General features: G+C 35.5%; 1 protein-coding gene across 3 annotated transcripts in view; it reads left to right on the top strand.

Annotated features, from left to right (window-relative positions):
- The window catches only part of LOC136885108 (gastrula zinc finger protein XlCGF8.2DB), a 75,652-nt gene that overhangs the window by 11,962 nt on the left and 44,928 nt on the right, over nt 1–18,762 (top strand). For all 3 annotated transcript variants that reach the window (XM_068230191.1, XM_068230190.1, XM_067157565.2), the window contains exons 4-5: nt 151–246; nt 8,529–8,611. In XM_068230191.1, the coding sequence (XP_068086292.1) occupies nt 151–246; nt 8,529–8,611 (179 nt within the window). The remainder of the gene's footprint in view (nt 1–150; nt 247–8,528; nt 8,612–18,762) is intronic.

Raw genomic sequence — 18,762 nt, 5'->3', positions numbered from 1 at the left:
CTTCTACATGTGATGGAATATACCTTAAACATTAGTAAAGTTTGAAATGAATGCAAATAATGACAGGTAATGAATTGTAATGGTCACTTGCAGGTGATAAAGTGGCTGATACACGCAGAGAGCATGCCTAATGTATACCTTATTCCACAGGAAAATGTTGAACTTGCATCAGAGATGATACTTCTGAAACAAGAGACCATATCAGAATTAAACGAGCCAAGGATAACACAGGAAAATGCTTTTGAGGTAATGTACATAATTTGATAAGTCATAGTCCGATAATGAAAATAGTAAGAAAACAGCTGAAAAGATTTCAGGTTGTGATAATTCATCGTGGTGAATATGATTTGAAGGTCTTAGGGAAAATATGTGTTTTTATAAGATAGACAATTTTCTTAGCTAATCTTTATATCTACTTCTAGCAGTTCAAGATATATCACTAGATATCATGTGGTAAATTGTATTAGCTCCATAAACAAACACTACATTTCATGTGAGAACTGGTATCTTTGCTACTAGTACTTTTGACTTTTTAAATATGTTTGCATACAGAGTTTATGCATTATTGTTCTATTGTTACCGTTATTGACACAATGAAAGATGAGGAAACTATTGAACTGTTTTCAATGAAGGTCCTATTACTTCAATGCATTAAACCTTTAAAAGTAGTATATTTTTATGATTACTATTTAACATTCTGATTTTTAAAAACTTGTTTCAAGGTACTGTGCTGGGTACTGTAATGCACAGCTAGATGTTGTGTGACGAGTAGCATTGTTCCCAGGCTCATTGTTTTACATAAAACAATGGCTGATATAGTTCCATGATTCTTTGCAGTATACATAGTGTGTGGCATATGGTATCATTGCTACAAGCGGCATGTTACAGGAATTGCTTTTTCAACTAGTGGCATGTTAGCTTGTTGTTAGGACACTAGTATGAAATGTATAATTTTTTGCTTAAATCTTTTAATAAAAAATTGATGGAGTTATTTTCAGCATACAATGCTTCATGTACAAAGTCATTTACTACTACTTCTGTCATGGGATGTCTCCATCCATTTGGTTGAGCTTGTAGGGATTGTTTGGGATGGACCAGACCAAATACAATGTGGTCTTGTAGAATCTTCAATGAAGGCAGTGAACTTGATGATAATAGTAATCCTGTTTTATTGTAATGTATAAATACTTAAAAGTAATAATATTTTACTGCACTTTATATATAGTGTTTTGTATCGAAGGTATCATTCAGCATGAATCTTGGTAGGAAGGTCAACGGCAGCTTCAAAACACTGCATAACTCATGGCATTTTTGCATATTTCTACACAGCATGACAAAAGGATTGATTTTGAACAAGATTTACCTCATTTGTATTAATTAAATATTATATCATTATCATGCATATTACTGTATGTTGTATTATTTAAATAGTACAGTATATACTTTTTTTTCATCCAAAGTATTAAAAATATAATATTTTGATATATATTGTTATTCTGCATAAGTCAGTAAAATATTTATGTAGAAATTCTATTCACGGTGCCAAAATCTAATTTTTGCTATAAATTGTTTTATGCAATTTGAAAATGTTTAAAAACCCTCGTATGACAATCCTGAGAATAATTTTAGGCTGTTTTCCCATTTTCACACCATGTGAAAGCTGGAACTATCCCTTACTTAATGTCACAGCTGATTCCTTGCCAGTCATAACCCTTTCCCATCCCTGCATTGCCGCAAACCTTCTGTGTGTTAGTGCAGTGTTAAATCACCAGCAAGAAATTTCAAATAAAACTATCTGCAGATTTGTACACTGCATCATTAACAGTTAATTGTTCTGAACAACCAATTTTCCCTTTTGCAATTTATTTTAATACTACCATTGATTTTACAATGAAATAATAATGATTAAATTTAGGATATGTTCATTGTTCATTCACCCAAGTGTCAATGAAATCTGTTCAGCTTATATCGCACAATCCACTAGTGTCTTCTTACATTTGGTGAGTGCTGACTTCAAATTATTCAGTGTAACATAAAATGGGCTGTAGCTTCTGACAAATATGCACATCATTTTGTTAATAGAGATAGGTCTGTTTTTACAAGTTTTGTTATCCTGTTATTTGGCACTCAATATTTGCAGTAATATTGTGGTAATACCTACACTTTCGTACTTTCCCTGAATGGGAGAATTTGGTTATTGTATCACGTGGTAGTGAAAATGTTGCAAACATTCACTTTGTCAGCAAATGTTAATTACAATCAATTGCTTTGAGTGGATTGCGAGAACTGGCTGATGTTAGGTTCATCTTGCATTAGATTGGGCACTAAGTATTTGTAAGCATCATCTCTGTGGCAGTTTTTGTAATTAGAACACTGGTGCTGGGTTACTCGGTAACACTGTGACGATGTAAGCATAAACATGGAAAAATTGTCAAACACAATTGGTGGGTACAGGGAAAGAAGGGGCTTGTGAACATTTTACCAAATTTCAGTACAAGCATTTCAAACTTCAAAACTTTGTAAAACAGGTTCTTTTACCTATTTAAAGACCAGAAATTCACAAATCATGGTACATTCATTATGACTGTGTAACTTATTTTCATTATGGAATTAAAAAAAGTAAAATATTCTCTTGACTGCATGCATGTGTTGGAAGAAAGGGGCTCATTGCACTGAACTATTATCTTAAGTCTCTATATTATTGTTTTTTTCATCATCAGTAGTAAAATAACATGAACAGTATGTAAAGTTTGAACATTTTTCGAGCCCATGACAAGCACAATATCACATTTTAGAATATTTGTAGCAATTTACCAATTGCTGCAGTAGCTATAACATCCTTTACATCCTGTGACATGGGCTTCAGTTCATTGTCCATGAGGAATTTTGAGAAATTATCAGTTGCCTCATCACAGAATCTCCTTAACTCTTAGAAGTCTGTGTCATTCACGGCAGTTATGGGGAATGCTCCTAGGGAAGAAAAGCATTGTGTTCTTTTGGGGTAATTAAGTGAAGGGTGAGTTACACCAGGAAGGTAATGATACACTTCATTAACTTCCTCTGGTCAGACAAATTGGCCATGAGGGTGATTCTAAGCGTCATGTCACTTCCATTTTGCTGTTATGGAGACATATTCCAAGCTCCATTGTAAGTAGTCCGGAAGCTCAACAACGGTCCTCACTTGATGTTCAGCTCTCTTACTGGCAGGATGGAAATGGTGATTTACTTGGATACCTCTTAACCTAGAAGTGCTTCCAAATCCTAAACATTGTGTGGTCAGCTGTTCTGACAAGCAGTTTTGATGATAGTGATCCAGTCACTAGGAACAATTGTGTGGGCTTTTGTATCCACCAAACACAAATTCTTAACATTCTCAAGGTAGGAATGACTCCTTACTTGGAAAGTTATGTTTTTGTCTTTTTACGACCTTCTTTACGTTGCACCGACACAAGTTATTGCGATGATGGGATAGGGAAGGGCAAGGAGTTGAAGGAAATGGCCATGGCCTTAATTAAGGTACAGCAACAGCATTTGCTTGGTGTGGAAATGAGAAGCCATAGAAAACCATCTTCAGGGCTGCCGTTAGTGGTGTTCAAAGCAACTATCTCCTGAATGTAAGCTCACAGCTACACGCCCCTAACCACACAGCCAAATTGCATGTTTCTTTTCTCAATGTTCCCCATGTTGAAGGGGAAATTAAAGAAACTAAATTTCTTCTGTTGTCCACTACACGAATCACAGAACATACTTTGGTGTATTACATTCAAATGGTTGTAGATGTATTGATGCAACAAGGAGCATACGTCGTCACTTCCTGTTTTACTTTCATGCTCTGGATACACATGAAGAACACTTTGTGAAGTGGAGAGTACATGACATTACAGGTTAACCCCGTTATACGCGGATTCGTTATCCGCGTTTTGGCATATACGTGATTTTGATTTTAGTCTAGTGCTGCCATCTGTTAAGAATACTGTACGTCGAAGATCTAATGCCTTAAGGCGGGTACAGACATACGGTCCTAACTGTAACCTACACTATATTCCACGCCAAGGTTAAATGAGGCAAGCGTATCTCCACACGGATCCTCTGTCGTGTTTGTTGAGATGTGAATTGTCAGTTCCTGTCAGTAGAGCTATGAAGTTGCACTTGACAGGTGTATTTAAAATGCCGGATAAAATGAAAGAAAGTGTGCCTGTCGAAATCATATTCGTTAGAAACAAAGTTACGAGTTTTGGATCGCTATGAGAAAGGTGAGCATATTGTTGACATTCAGCGTACTTTGGGACTTAGTGAATCCACTCTGAGAAATGTTCGTGACAATGTCGAATCAATTCGACAAACTGCTCAATCTCTTGTTAACTTAAGTGGGATTAGAATGGTCAAATCTCGCCCGGGAGCGATGGGAAGAATGGATCGGATTGAGCATCACAACCAACAACACATGCCTCTCTCTGGAGCTGCTATTCAAGATTAAAGCCAGGAGCTTGTATGCAGAGTTTATTTTATTATTGTGTGTTTCAGTGTTACACTTTTAACAGTATAGCCTAAAGTTTGCATTAAAATGCATTTCAGAAACATGATAATGATTATTTTTTGTAAATATACCAATAATCTCTGCTATTTTGAACTTCACATGAGAGTAAACGCAAACCTAACCCTATATTTTACATATAAAATGGCTCTTGATTTCCGTGAATTCGGTATGCGCGGCAATTCCGCAGAACGTAACTATCGCGTATAACGAGGTTTACCAGTATATGCAAACAAAGATAACTGTCTCCTATTTTGGACTTAATTCATCGATATATTAGAAACGGCTGAATTTCTCCCACAGTCAAAGTAAATCGCTTCACATTCATATAGTTTTTTGATATATCCTTATGTCTTTTTCTCAGTTAAAATGCTTCTGTTCTGCTTAGCTAACCTGCTGGTCATACACTGAACACAAGAAAAATACAGTGAGCTCCTTCTTCCACTGCAGAAATGTCGATGAGTTCCTTCTTTACCTGTATGCTCTTTTTTTCTTCAGCTTATTTCTCTGGAGGGAATTCCTTCTTTCACAAGTGGAGTTGCCCACTAGGAAGTTCAAGTCAGCGTCAGCAGACACATTGAATATTGCCATTTTTCAAAAATGCAATGAGCCCCTTCTGTCTATGTACCCTTCAGTTATAAATGTTAAAGAGATGTAGGATGAAATATTAATTTATGGAGAACTATGGGACACCTTGATCCTGGGGTGCAGTGTTGGAAGATGAACCGAAATAGCATTGGCAGGCAGCCCATCTTGACTGCAAAGGAGGAAGGCGTGCTTACGGTTTGAATTTTGAAAGCCGCACATTGAGGGTTTCCTTTTACTGTTTTGCTTTCTGAAGTAATTTCGTATATCTTAAAACTCTGGACATGTATGCTAAAACATGCACATCCTGAGTTTTCTAAAATGCAGGCTTACTTCGGATATTCGATTTTTAAAATAAAATCATTTTTTTAGTGTATATTATGAAAATACATATTAAAAGATTCCTTGTGACATACACACTCAACTCTAAGGATTGGTATAAGAATAATTCTAGCAATTATTGTTTCTTTGTAGTGAAAGAAAGTGAAAATCAATGAAAACAATCCCATGTTATGGTAGTTTATGTTTCTGTACCTGTCCTTAGGAAAGTTTATGTGCAAGATTTCAAATAACACTGTTCCATGATATTCAATCTGTTCACTATTATTAGAACTGTCGTAATTTACTTCTGAGGGAGTTACACTGTAGTTCGTCTCACTCGTGCACCAAGTATTGTCTATATCATCAATCAACACATTATAAAGTCAAGTAATTAATTGTCTTTACAGTGAAAATTGTAAAAAATTATATTGCGGTGATGTCTGTGATAGTTTTAAACTATGTAAATAAGGCTATTTGGAAGTTGATTAAAATGTTGTGAATTGATCTCAGTATTGATAAAGACTTCAGATTCCCTGAGCGTAGATAAACTTATATTTTCTGCATTTCCTTTTTCGACAGTTGACAATGTCAAATTTTCCCCTTTACTTTTTCTCTACTACATTTTTTTTCTTCACAGTATGCAGTAGTATTAATAAAGCATGAAATTATTAGACCTACCTATTTTATTAGGCACAATATTTTGTGTGGAATTTCTTGCAGTAGTGCCTGACCTACAATTTAAACTTTTATCATTTTTGTATCTAAGTATGCACTTTTTTTACCCAGGAAATACAGCCTAAAACCCCTGCATCTTGTGGTCTGAGAATTTGTAATTACCTGTCACTGACTATAGAGAAATGCACTTGTTTTAATACCATGGTCTTGAGTAAGCTACGTAACATCATATACTGGTAGGGGCAGTGACCAGCAGAGTGGATGAGAGAGAAAGGGTTGTTTTGTCTGAGCTATGTTGTGGGGTTCCAGACAGATAAAGTGCTGTAATCTGCTTTCATATCGTGTAGCGCTAGAATTAGAGATGGTAAAATATACAAACCAACATGCCAATAAGCAGCAAAAACACACTTTGGGCAATCATCTGTAGAATAATTGCCTTGCTATTGGCAAAAGAAGACTAGTCAGCTATTAGGTCTAAAACCCAAACCCCATGTTTCAGCGGCTATGAATGGCCATGGCCTACCAAGCAACCACTGCTCAGCCTGTAGGCCTGTAGATTCTAAGGTGATGTGTTTTCAGCATGACAAATCCTCCCAGCTGGTATGCTTGGCTTTCTAGACAGGGGCTGCTATCTCACTATCAGATAGCTCCTCACCTTTAATCACGTAAGGTGAGTGGACTTCAGAATAGCCCTCATGTGCAACTAAAAATCCTTTACCTAGCCATGAATCAAACTTGGGTCTTCCAGGTAGGTGTCAAGCACACTTCCCCTTCACAGCATGTCAAATCTACTAGGTATAGGGAAATTAATATTGCACAGTAAGAATGAATATATTTAGAACTAAAAATAAGTTACATCGTCGCCATAAGACCTATCTGAGTTGGTGCGACGTAAAACCACTAGCAAAAACAAATATAATTTACCTTGGTTTCATTTTACAGTGTCATATTCTGTATCCGTGTTTAAAGTGATGTTAAATTTGTGTGGGAAATGATAGCATTCCTTAAGTTCTAGAGCACTTCCAGTCTGAATAATACAGTATATCTTATTCTAGCAGAAGTGCTGTGATCCTGTCTTGAAATTGAATCAACTTCTTTTGATGTTGGAATTTTATTAGTTGTGCAGGGGATGTTTGCAAAGTGTGTTTCTGTATGACTATTCCTTTAGGGACTCGCTTAATGTGGTGTACAGAGAGGAAAAATGTCTGCTAATTATGCTTAATAACATTTCCATGATTATAATTTAAGCATTTCTCGCTTGCTTTCAAAGAGATATGTGTATCCAACCCTTGTTCCATCTTTTATGGGTTCAAGTATTAAGTGAGATGGAACTTAATGGCCAGATGCCATTCCCAAAGTCAACGCACGAGAGGAATTTATGAGGTGAAATGAATGATGTTATACGTGATGGTAGGAAGGGAGAGGATAAAACCCACTGCTGGCATTGCGTTCTCCTGTTGAATGACACCAACTTGTCTGCTCAAGGCTTGAAGTCCCCATCTGATGGATAGAACACCATCAACAGCATCATATGCCCTCACTCAATATGAACACTGCATATTGGTTTAGAATTGTATTAATGCTTTTGGCATGCAATCTAAAGATTAGAAATTGTGTACCACCTTATTTCCCATCCAGCCAGTCAACATTTGGGTGGTGAACATTTTTACTACCAATGAGACTCGTACAAGCTAACAACAAAGTGAGACCATATAGATTTGTTGACTTCCAATCAGGGCCACCGGGCGGCTTGTTGGAAAAGATGTATGATAGGAAAAAAGTACTGTGGGATTAATTGTTTTAAAAATAAAGTGTTTTGATAATGACAGGGTGAGGAAAAATTTTTCATTGGTAAATGAATATAACTGTCTTTGTGGAAAAATGATTGGGAAAACTGTCTGGAAATGATGGTATGCAAGTGATCAGCCTGGAGAGCTTGGTCGGGATGTGGATCATTACATGTCTGCTTGACAGTCAGAAGCCTCTTTAAAATGTAAAGGAACAGACAAGTGATGAGGCAAGTCATGTATAGAAGGATGGGAGTAGGGAAGAGTGCACATATTCGTTAAACAAAATAGCTGGATTTTGTGGAATGTGAAAGAAGGGAATGGTATTGAATAAACATGTGGAGATTGTCCTCGTCCTTTAAAGTTTCTCCTTTTCTGTTGCGACCTCTTCTAGTACTATCCTGTTATTGTTCCTTTTCATGCCCTTTTCTCTCTATAATTATGACTTAATTTATCACTTGTTTGTTTTTTTCCATTATATTTTTTCATTGGAGGTAAATTATTGATACTATTATTGCACCTATATACAGTTATTTCATCTGCTTCTTATTTATATATATATATATATATATATTTTTGCTCTTTATTTCTTCCATTAATTTTCTTTCCTAATTTCTTACTTACAGCCTTCTGCAGACACAAAGAACAAAATATTCATAGAGCAACTTAAAGTTGATCAACTTACCCCATATGTCAAAGAAGAAAACAAGTAAGTACACCACTAACCATATACAGTATGTAATATGTTTGTTATCTATTATTTCAACCTGTCAGAATTAAAAACAGATCTATACTAATATTATAAAGAGGCAAAATGTGTTTGTATGTATGTAACGAATAGACTCAAAAATCACTGAACCTATTTTAAAAATTACATCACCTATAGAAAGCTACATAGCCAGTGAGTAACATGGGCTGTATTTTATTTTAAAAACAATTCTAGGTGGGGGGCATGGGTGGGGGGGGAATATAAAAATAATAGGTTAATGTGGGCAAAATATCAAATTTGTCATATAAGGACAAGACAAAGGTGAATTTAATCCTCTTGACGCAAAGAACAAAACTCGGTAGGCCCTACGGGTCAACAATGATAAAGGTGTTTTAATTTATTCCACCTATTCAATACTTATATTATCACGTATAGTTGTTACATAATTAAATTCTTAGTTACATGGGACATGTTTCGCCCTCAATTAAGGGCATCTTCAGCCTAAATACAATAATCAAAAATACAACTAAATTAAAAGTGGACGTTAAATACAATCATCAAAAATACAACTAAAATAAAAAGTGGAAGTTAAAAGTTTAGTCTGTTCTTAAAATTCAGAACAATAAAATTGTGAAAAATGATAAAATAAAAAGATGCTAATGGAAAACTGTCTTATGATTAAACTATAATCTTGTCAGAGACTAAAACTTCTATTAAAATTCGAATTAAAACAGTTCATATAAAATATTGGAAAATCAAAGTGGTAGTAATAAAAAGCCAACGACATGAGGGCGTGTACACAAGCATAAACTTGATTGTCATGAATACAATCTTTTCAAGGCCGTTGATGAAATTCGTAGTAAGTAAGGCAGAAGCATCTATTGAAAAATTGTGAGAGGCCGTTAGCACCAGTAGGTAATAAAATGGCTGAATCCTTGCCAGAAAATGTCAACAGATGCAGAAATAAGTTTTCTGTAAGAAAAGGAAAAGAAGAAATAAGAAATTGAACGTAAGGAGAGAATTCAGTCTTACATAATTTTGAAACAGATGAGGACTTACATGTAAGTGGAAGTTGTTATTTCTTAATTACTGTTGAGTTGGTTGCTGCCCGTCTGTTGGCTCTAAGTCTGGTGTTATAACTGTGCTGCAGAGGCGGTAGCGAACTCGGAGGGGAAGGAATAGGGGAGTGCGGAAGGGAGGAGAGGATGGGTGGAGTCAAATGTGACGAGGCTGACAAAGGGGCGGAGTCAACTGCATTGCTGGAAGTAGGCCTAATATCTGTAGGTATGGGAGGAGTATTAGGGTTTGAAGAATTAAATATATTAGGTATCCTAAATTTATTCGAACTAACTGACTTTAATAATTTCGGCATTAATTCATGTAACATACTTTTATTGTCCGTGGTTTCATTGAGATTCTTTTGCTTATTGTACGTCTGATCTAAATAGATGTATAAACTTTCTAATTCATTCAGCATTCTTCCTTTTTGTATGTTTCTAATTATCGTTAAGTCTTTCTCTATGGATTCAAATCTGTGGCCAGTCTCCCTCATATGCAAACTCATCGCTGAGTATTTCCTATGTTTTTCCGCGTTAACATGTTCCATGTATCTTGTCATAAAATTTCTCCCAGTCTGTCCAACATATGAAAAATTACACTGAGTACATTTAAGTCTGTATACTCCCGATCCTAAATAACGATTCTTATCATAATTAACTTTTTTATGATTAAAGAATATGGACTGGTTAGTATTAGTAGTTTTAAAAGCTATATTAAAATTATGTTTCTTGAATACGCTAGTAATCTGGTGTATAGCTGGATTATTAAAAGTGAATGTAGCATACTCAGTTTTTTTGGTCTTTTCTGGTATCAGATTCGTAGATAATTTGTTCTTAATTTTATTGATTAATTTGTTGATCATTTCTATTTTGAAACCATTTTGTTTAGCGAGGTATCTAATATAATTCAATTCTTTCTTCAAATTCATGGGAGATAGAGGGATTCTAAATGCTCTATAAATTAGACTGTGAAAAGATGCTTGTTTATGTGAACTCGGGTGTAAAGAGGAATTGTTTATAGTTGTAGATGATTGTGTCGGTTTTCTAAATATTTGGAAATCAAAAGTGTTAACCTTACGCGTAACTGTTATATCTAGAAAATTCAATGAGTTATCGACTTCGTCCTCTTTCGTGAATTTCAAATTAGGTTCGATTTCATTTAATTTATTTAAGATTTCTTGACTATTAGTGACATCTTTGTTTATGATTACAAATGTATCATCTACATATCTCAACCATAAATCTATTCCTTTCATTTTTGCTATTATTTCATTGTGTTCGATTGAATCCATAAATATGTCGGCAAGGATGCCCGATATTGGGTCACCCATTGCTAATCCATTCTGTTTATAAATATTATTGTTAAATGTGAAGTAGTTATTGTCTAATACGAACTTTAACAATCTAGTGAATTCTTCTACTTCCATTTTACTAAGATTACTGTGTTTACAAATATTATCATGAATGATATTAACAGTTTTATCTGTCGGAATATTCGGGAACATATTCACTACGTCATACGAACACATCATCTGGTTTGGAAGTACGCCAAATCCAAGCAAAATGTCACACAAGTCAATCGAATTTCTTAATGGTTGTTTATTATTAAAAGTGTAATGTCTTTTCAAAAAATTGTGAATGTATTTGGAGACTTTATACGTGGGAGAATTACGGCAATTGATAATCGGACGAATCGGAATATCTTTTTTATGTATTTTGGGCATAGCTCTAGTTTCCGGGAGCCTAGGATTCATATTGACAAGTTTTAATTGTTCTTGTTCAGTAAAGAGAGATGTGGATCTTTTAAGTAAGGCTTTTAAGTTGCGTTGAATTTTAGTTAGCGGATTTTTTGTTACTAATGTGTATTTATTATTATCAAAAAAATCTTCAGTTTTTTTGATATATGTATCTTTATCCATCAAAACGATCGCACCCCCCTTGTCAGCCTTGGTTACTATAATATTGTTATCTTCAATTATTCGATTTCATGTTTTTTATTGTTTTCTGTTGTTTGGGATCAAAATTGGAATAAATTTCTTTAGCCAGTCTGGGTAATTTCTTCTTTAACTCCAATCTTACTTCATCCTGTACATCGCGTGGGAGTTTTGATATGTTCGCCTCCGCTTCTGCAACTGTGTTAATGATATCTATTTCTCTATCTTTATTAGGCCAATTGTATTTTGGACCCCTTTTAAGTAGGTCATTCTCTCCTTCCGTAAATTTTACCTTGGTCAAGTTAACTACCGTGGGAGTGACATTGTCCGATGGTCCCTTAATTTGTTCTTGTTTCGTTTGTTTACTACGACGTATTTGTGTGTCTATTAAATGATTCAATTTCTTATTCAATGTATCCTGTTTCTTACTAAGTGCGTATGTTAATTTGTGTTCCATGTGTTGATAAAAAGACTGCCATTCTAATGGGGCTAAATCCTGTGTCACCGCTAAGTGAACGTTATATAATTGCAAATTCAATTTGGACTTCTTCCTGTAATATGCCTTGATTTCATTTTTAAGCCATAATTCATTTACCTTATTTTGGGTTACATTATGGCTTGGATTGCTTATGTTCTTACGTTGTGTTGATTTTAGAAAAGTAGGTACAAGTTTTAGTCTCAGACATTGTTTAAGAAAAGCTAAATCTTTTCCTAACTTACAAATCTTCATTTTCAGATTGAGAAACTTATTTAATCTACATTTTGCCTGGTTGGCTGTCACATTACATGTTATAAACCTCATTTTAGGTCCGTATTGAAAATTTAACAGTTCAACAATGATAAAGGTGTTTTAATTTATTCCACCTATTCAATACTTATATTATCACGTATAGTTGTTACATAATTAAATTCTTAGTTACATGGGACATGTTTCGCCCTCAATTAAGGGCATCTTCAGCCTAAATACAATAATCAAAAATACAACTAAATTAAAAGTGGACGTTAAATACAATCATCAAAAATACAACTAAAATAAAAAGTGGAAGTTAAAAGTTTAGTCTGTTCTTAAAATTCAGAACAATAAAATTGTGAAAAATGATAAAATAAAAAGATGCTAATGGAAAACTGTCTTATGATTAAACTATAATCTTGTCAGAGACTAAAACTTCTATTAAAATTCGAATTAAAACAGTTCATATAAAATATTGGAAAATCAAAGTGGTAGTAATAAAAAGCCAACGACATGAGGGCGTGTACACAAGCATAAACTTGACCAAGGTAAAATTTACGGAAGGAGAGAATGACCTACTTAAAAGGGGTCCAAAATACAATTGGCCTAATAAAGATAGAGAAATAGATATCATTAACACAGTTGCAGAAGCGGAGGCGAACATATCAAAACTCCCACGCGATGTATAAGATGAAGTAAGATTGGAGTTAAAGAAGAAATTACCCAGACTGGCTAAAGAAATTTATTCCAATTTTGATCCCAAACAACAGAAAACAATAAAAAACATGAAATCGAAAATTGAAGATAACAATATTATAGTAACCAAGGCTGACAAGGGGGGTGCGATCGTTTTGATGGATAAAGATACATATATCAAAAAAACTGAAGATTTTTTTGATAATAATAAATACACATTAGTAACAAAAAATCCGCTAACTAAAATTCAACGCAACTTAAAAGCCTTACTTAAAAGATCCACATCTCTCTTTACTGAACAAGAACAATTAAAACTTGTCAATATGAATCCTAGGCTCCCGGAAACTAGAGCTATGCCCAAAATACATAAAAAAGATATTCCGATTCGTCCGATTATCAATTGCCGTAATTCTCCCACGTGTAAAGTCTCCAAATACAGTCACAATTTTTTGAAAAGACATTACACTTTTAATAATAAACAACCATTAAGAAATTCGATTGACTTGTGTGACATTTTGCTTGGATTTGGCGTACTTCCAAACCAGATGATGTGTTCGTATGACGTAGTGAATATGTTCCCGAATATTCCGACAGATAAAAACTGTTAATATCATTCATGATAATATTTGTAAACACAGTAATCTTAGTAAAATGGAAGTAGAAGAATTCACTAGATTGTTAAAGTTCGTATTAGACAATAACTACTTCACATTTAACAATAATATTTATAAACAGAATGGATTAGCAATGGGTGACCCAATATCGGGCATCCTTGCCGACATATTTATGGATTCAATCGAACACAATGAAATAATAGCAAAAATGAAAGGAATAGATTTATGGTTGAGATATGTAGATGATACATTTGTAATCATAAACAAAGATGTCACTAATAGTCAAGAAATCTTAAATAAATTAAATGAAATCGAACCTAATTTGAAATTCACGAAAGAGGACGAAGTCGATAACTCATTGAATTTTCTAGATGTAACAGTTACGCGTAAGGTTAACACTTTTGATTTCCAAATATTTAGAAAACCGACACAATCATCTACAACTATAAACAATTCCTCTTTACACCCGAGTTCACATAAACAAGCATCTTTTCACAGTCTAATTTATAGAGCATTTAGAATCCCTCTATCTCCCATGAATTTGAAGAAAGAATTGAATTATATTAGATACCTCGCTAAACAAAATGGTTTCAAAATAGAAATGATCAACAAATTAATCAATAAAATTAAGAACAAATTATCTACGAATCTGATACCAGAAAAGACCAAAAAAACTGAGTATGCTACATTCACTTTTAATAATCCAGCTATACACCAGATTACTAGCGTATTCAAGAAACATAATTTTAATATAGCTTTTAAAACTACTAATACTAACCAGTCCATATTCTTTAATCATAAAAAAGTTAATTATGATAAGAATCGTTATTTAGGATCGGGAGTATACAGACTTAAATGTACTCAGTGTAATTTTTCATATGTTGGACAGACTGGGAGAAATTTTATGACAAGATACATGGAACATGTTAACGCGGAAAAACATAGGAAATACTCAGCGATGAGTTTGCATATGAGGGAGACTGGCCACAGATTTGAATCCATAGAGAAAGACTTAACGATAATTAGAAACATACAAAAAGGAAGAATGCTGAATGAATTAGAAAGTTTATACATCTATTTAGATCAGACGTACAATAAGCAAAAGAATCTCAATGAAACCACGGACAATAAAAGTATGTTACATGAATTAATGCCGAAATTATTAAAGTCAGTTAGTTCGAATAAATTTAGGATACCTAATATATTTAATTCTTCAAACCCTAATACTCCTCCCATACCTACAGATATTAGGCCTACTTCCAGCAATGCAGTTGACTCCGCCCCTTTGTCAGCCTCGTCACATTTGACTCCACCCATCCTCTCCTCCCTTCCGCACTCCCCTATTCCTTCCCCTCCGAGTTCGCTACCGCCTCTGCAGCACAGTTATAACACCAGACTTAGAGCCAACAGACGGGCAGCAACCAACTCAACAGTAATTAAGAAATAACAACTTCCACTTACATGTAAGTCCTCATCTGTTTCAAAATTATGTAAGACTGAATTCTCTCCTTACGTTCAATTTCTTATTTCTTCTTTTCCTTTTCTTACAGAAAACTTATTTCTGCATCTGTTGACATTTTCTGGCAAGGATTCAGCCATTTTATTACCTACTGGTGCTAACGGCCTCTCACAATTTTTCAATAGATGCTTCTGCCTTACTTACTACGAATTTCATCAACGGCCTTGAAAAGATTGTATTCATGACAATCAAGTTTATGCTTGTGTACACGCCCTCATGTCGTTGGCTTTTTATTACTACCACTTTGATTTTCCAATATTTTATATGAACTGTTTTAATTCGAATTTTAATAGAAGTTTTAGTCTCTGACAAGATTATAGTTTAATCATAAGACAGTTTTCCATTAGCATCTTTTTATTTTATCATTTTTCACAATTTTATTGTTCTGAATTTTAAGAACAGACTAAACTTTTAACTTCCACTTTTTATTTTAGTTGTATTTTTGATGATTGTATTTAACGTCCACTTTTAATTTAGTTGTATTTTTGATTATTGTATTTAGGCTGAAGATGCCCTTAATTGAGGGCGAAACATGTCCCATGTAACTAAGAATTTAATTATGTAACAACTATACGTGATAATATAAGTATTGAATAGGTGGAATAAATTAAAACACCTTTATCATTGTTGAACTCTTAAATTTTCAATACGGACCTAAAATGAGGTTTATAACATGTAATAAGGCCCTACGGGCCCGAAAATCATGTTTTAAGACCGTAAAACCAACCTTACGTTGATATTGGCACCACACTACCCCTGCTCTAGGAATTGGATTAAGTAATGAACTGCCGTAACCATGGCAATGTCAGCTCCAGGATTCTACAGCAGCAAAATTATCTACAATAAATCACAAAAACTTAACATGTTACAGACATGAAAATTGATATTTGAAATCCCCTTTAAAAATAAAAGAACACAAATATTGATTTTGAGAAAATCCTCTTAAGGGGGAGGGTGTGTGAGAAAGGAATTGAGGAAGGAGTTGAATCTATAATATTATAAAAGGAAGTGTTTGTCTGTCTGTGTGTCTGTGTGTATGTGTGTCTGTACGCGATGCCCAGCAAAATCTACAGCACGTAGAGATCTGAAATTTTGAACACAGGTAGATGAAAAGGGGTCCAAATGCACCTCGAAACCGGAATTTTCATTTTCGCTTTCGTTGGTGAGTTATGAACGAAAAACCATCGAAAAACGTGCATTGGGATATGACAATCCAACGTGCTGTCACCAAGATTAAATGCATAGAGTCGCTGTCGCTAGGCAACGTACATAAGATAGGTAGAGAACACAATATTCAAGGAGCCATTTTACGTCCCGGACGTAGGAAGCTGTTTTTGGTCTTACATGGTGGGAGGGCACATGATTTGTCCGTCGGATCGGGACGTTAAGTCTTGAGCTATTCGAGAGGAGTGGGCTATGTGCCGGCGTCGGGTTTCATCCTCTTCATTCTTGCTATCATATATCATGTCATTCATTTCTTTCAACAAGCAACTTTTACAAGAGTTACCCGATGTTCTACACAGTTACAAGTCTGTCAACTACACGGCAGAGCTTCGAAAGACCTGGAGTCACCTGGAGTACCCTCAACATCTTAGAGGGGACAATTGTGGCACCAATTATCCTTCTTAAGTATAAGAATCCTGCCCTCTGCAATGAACACGACTCTGAAACCGATGACTAATATTATTGAAGCCATTCTCATGATTGGGCATGCCGCGAGCAAAGTAATATTCATTCCTCGGATTCGAATAATTTCTTCGGATATACAGTTTAAATTTAGATGTCTGCAGTGTTCAAAATAAAATAAATAATGTAATAATAAAGCAAGTATAATTTTCTTCTTCTTACTATCTTATTAAAAGTCACATTTCTGCTCCCATTTGGGTGGGGGGTGAGGGGGTGACTGATGATGGATGTATATGTGTAAATGACACATCTCCTCCTAAACCACTGGAGCAATTTCAATCAAATTTTGAAACTTATTCTTTGCTGGAGACCTGCACTGTGGGGGTAAGCCACTTCTAGCCCCCTTAGGGGTGGGGTGTTATGGGGATCAGGAAAAAAACAATCGAAAATACTGTCGAATACATAGTTTTTGGGGTTGTCGAGGTGAATTGTACACTCCGGATTTTTAGTATCAGGAGAACCACGTGGGGGTAAGACAGCCCAGGAAACCTTAGGGGCGGGGGGGGTTGGGGCAAGGTGGTCAGATATACAAATTAACGAAAATAGTGTCGAATCCATACTTTCCGGGGTCGCTGAGATGAATAGTGACACTCCGGGTTTTTTAAAGTCCAAGTTCAGCCCCCTTTGGAGGGTGAGGTGGGAGTGATATATAAAAATAAACGAAAATGGATGTGTGTATGTATGTATGTTTGTAAATGATACATCTCCTTCTAAACCACTGGAGCAATTTCAATCAAATTTTGAACACATATTATTTGCTATCCGGAGACGAGGACTGTGAGGGTAAGCCATCTCTAACCCCCTTAGGAGTGTGGGGTCATAGGGGTCAGGTGAAAAATAATAAAAAAATAGTGTCAGATCCGTAGTTTTTGGGGTCGCTGAGGTGAATAGTGACACTCCCGATTTTTTAAAAGTCAAATTTCTGCTCCCATTTAGGTGGGGGGCGAGGAGGGACTAATGATGGATGTATGTGTGTAAATGACACATCTCCTCCTAAACCACTGGAGCAATTTCAATCAAATTTTGAACACATATTATTTGCTATCTGAAGACGAGCACTGTGGGGGTAAGCCACCACTAGCCCCCTTAGGGGTGGGGGTTAGGGGTTTCAGGTAAAAGCATAATAGAAAATAGTGTCGAATCCATAGTTTTTGGGGTCGCTGAGGTGAATAGTGGCACTCCTGATTTTTAAAGTCAAATTTCTGCTCCCATTTGGGTGGGCGGCGAGGGGGGGACTGATGATGGATGTATGTGTGTAAATGACACACCTCCTCCTAAACCATTGGAGCAATTTCATTCAAATTTTGAAAGTTATTCTTTACTATCTCGAGACAAGCACTGTGGAAGTAAGCCTCCTCTAGCCCCTTGAGGGGTGGGGGTTAGGGGTGTTAAGTAAAAGAATAATCGAAAATAGTGTCGAATCCATAGTTTTGGGGTCGCTGAGGTGAATAGTGACACTCCGGATTTTTAAAATGTCAAATTTCTGCTCCCATTTGGGTGGGGGGCGAGGGGGGACTGATATATAAAATTATACGAAAATAGTGTCGAATACATAGTTTTCGGGGTCGCCGAGGTGAATTGTACACTCCGGATTTTTAGTATCAGGAGACAAACCACGTGAGGATAATACACCCCAAGAAACCTTAGGGGCAGGGGGCCAGAGGGCTCTGATACAAATATCATCAAAAGTAGTGTCAAATCCATACTTTTCGTGGTCGCTGAGATGAATAGTCACATTCCAGACATTTTTTAAGTCCAAGTTTAGCCCCCTTCGTGGTAGGGGGCGATGGGAGAGTGATATATGAAAATAATCGAAAAGAGTGTCGAATCCATAGTTATCGGGGTCGCTGAGATGAACAGTGAGAGTCCGGATATTTTGTAAGTTCATCCCCCTTTGGGGTGGGTGGCGACGGG

The sequence above is a fragment of the Anabrus simplex genome, chromosome 13, assembly GCF_040414725.1.
Source record: "Anabrus simplex isolate iqAnaSimp1 chromosome 13, ASM4041472v1, whole genome shotgun sequence".
Taxonomy (NCBI): Eukaryota; Metazoa; Arthropoda; class Insecta; order Orthoptera; family Tettigoniidae; genus Anabrus; species Anabrus simplex.
This window is presented reverse-complemented; position numbering and strand designations above follow the sequence as displayed.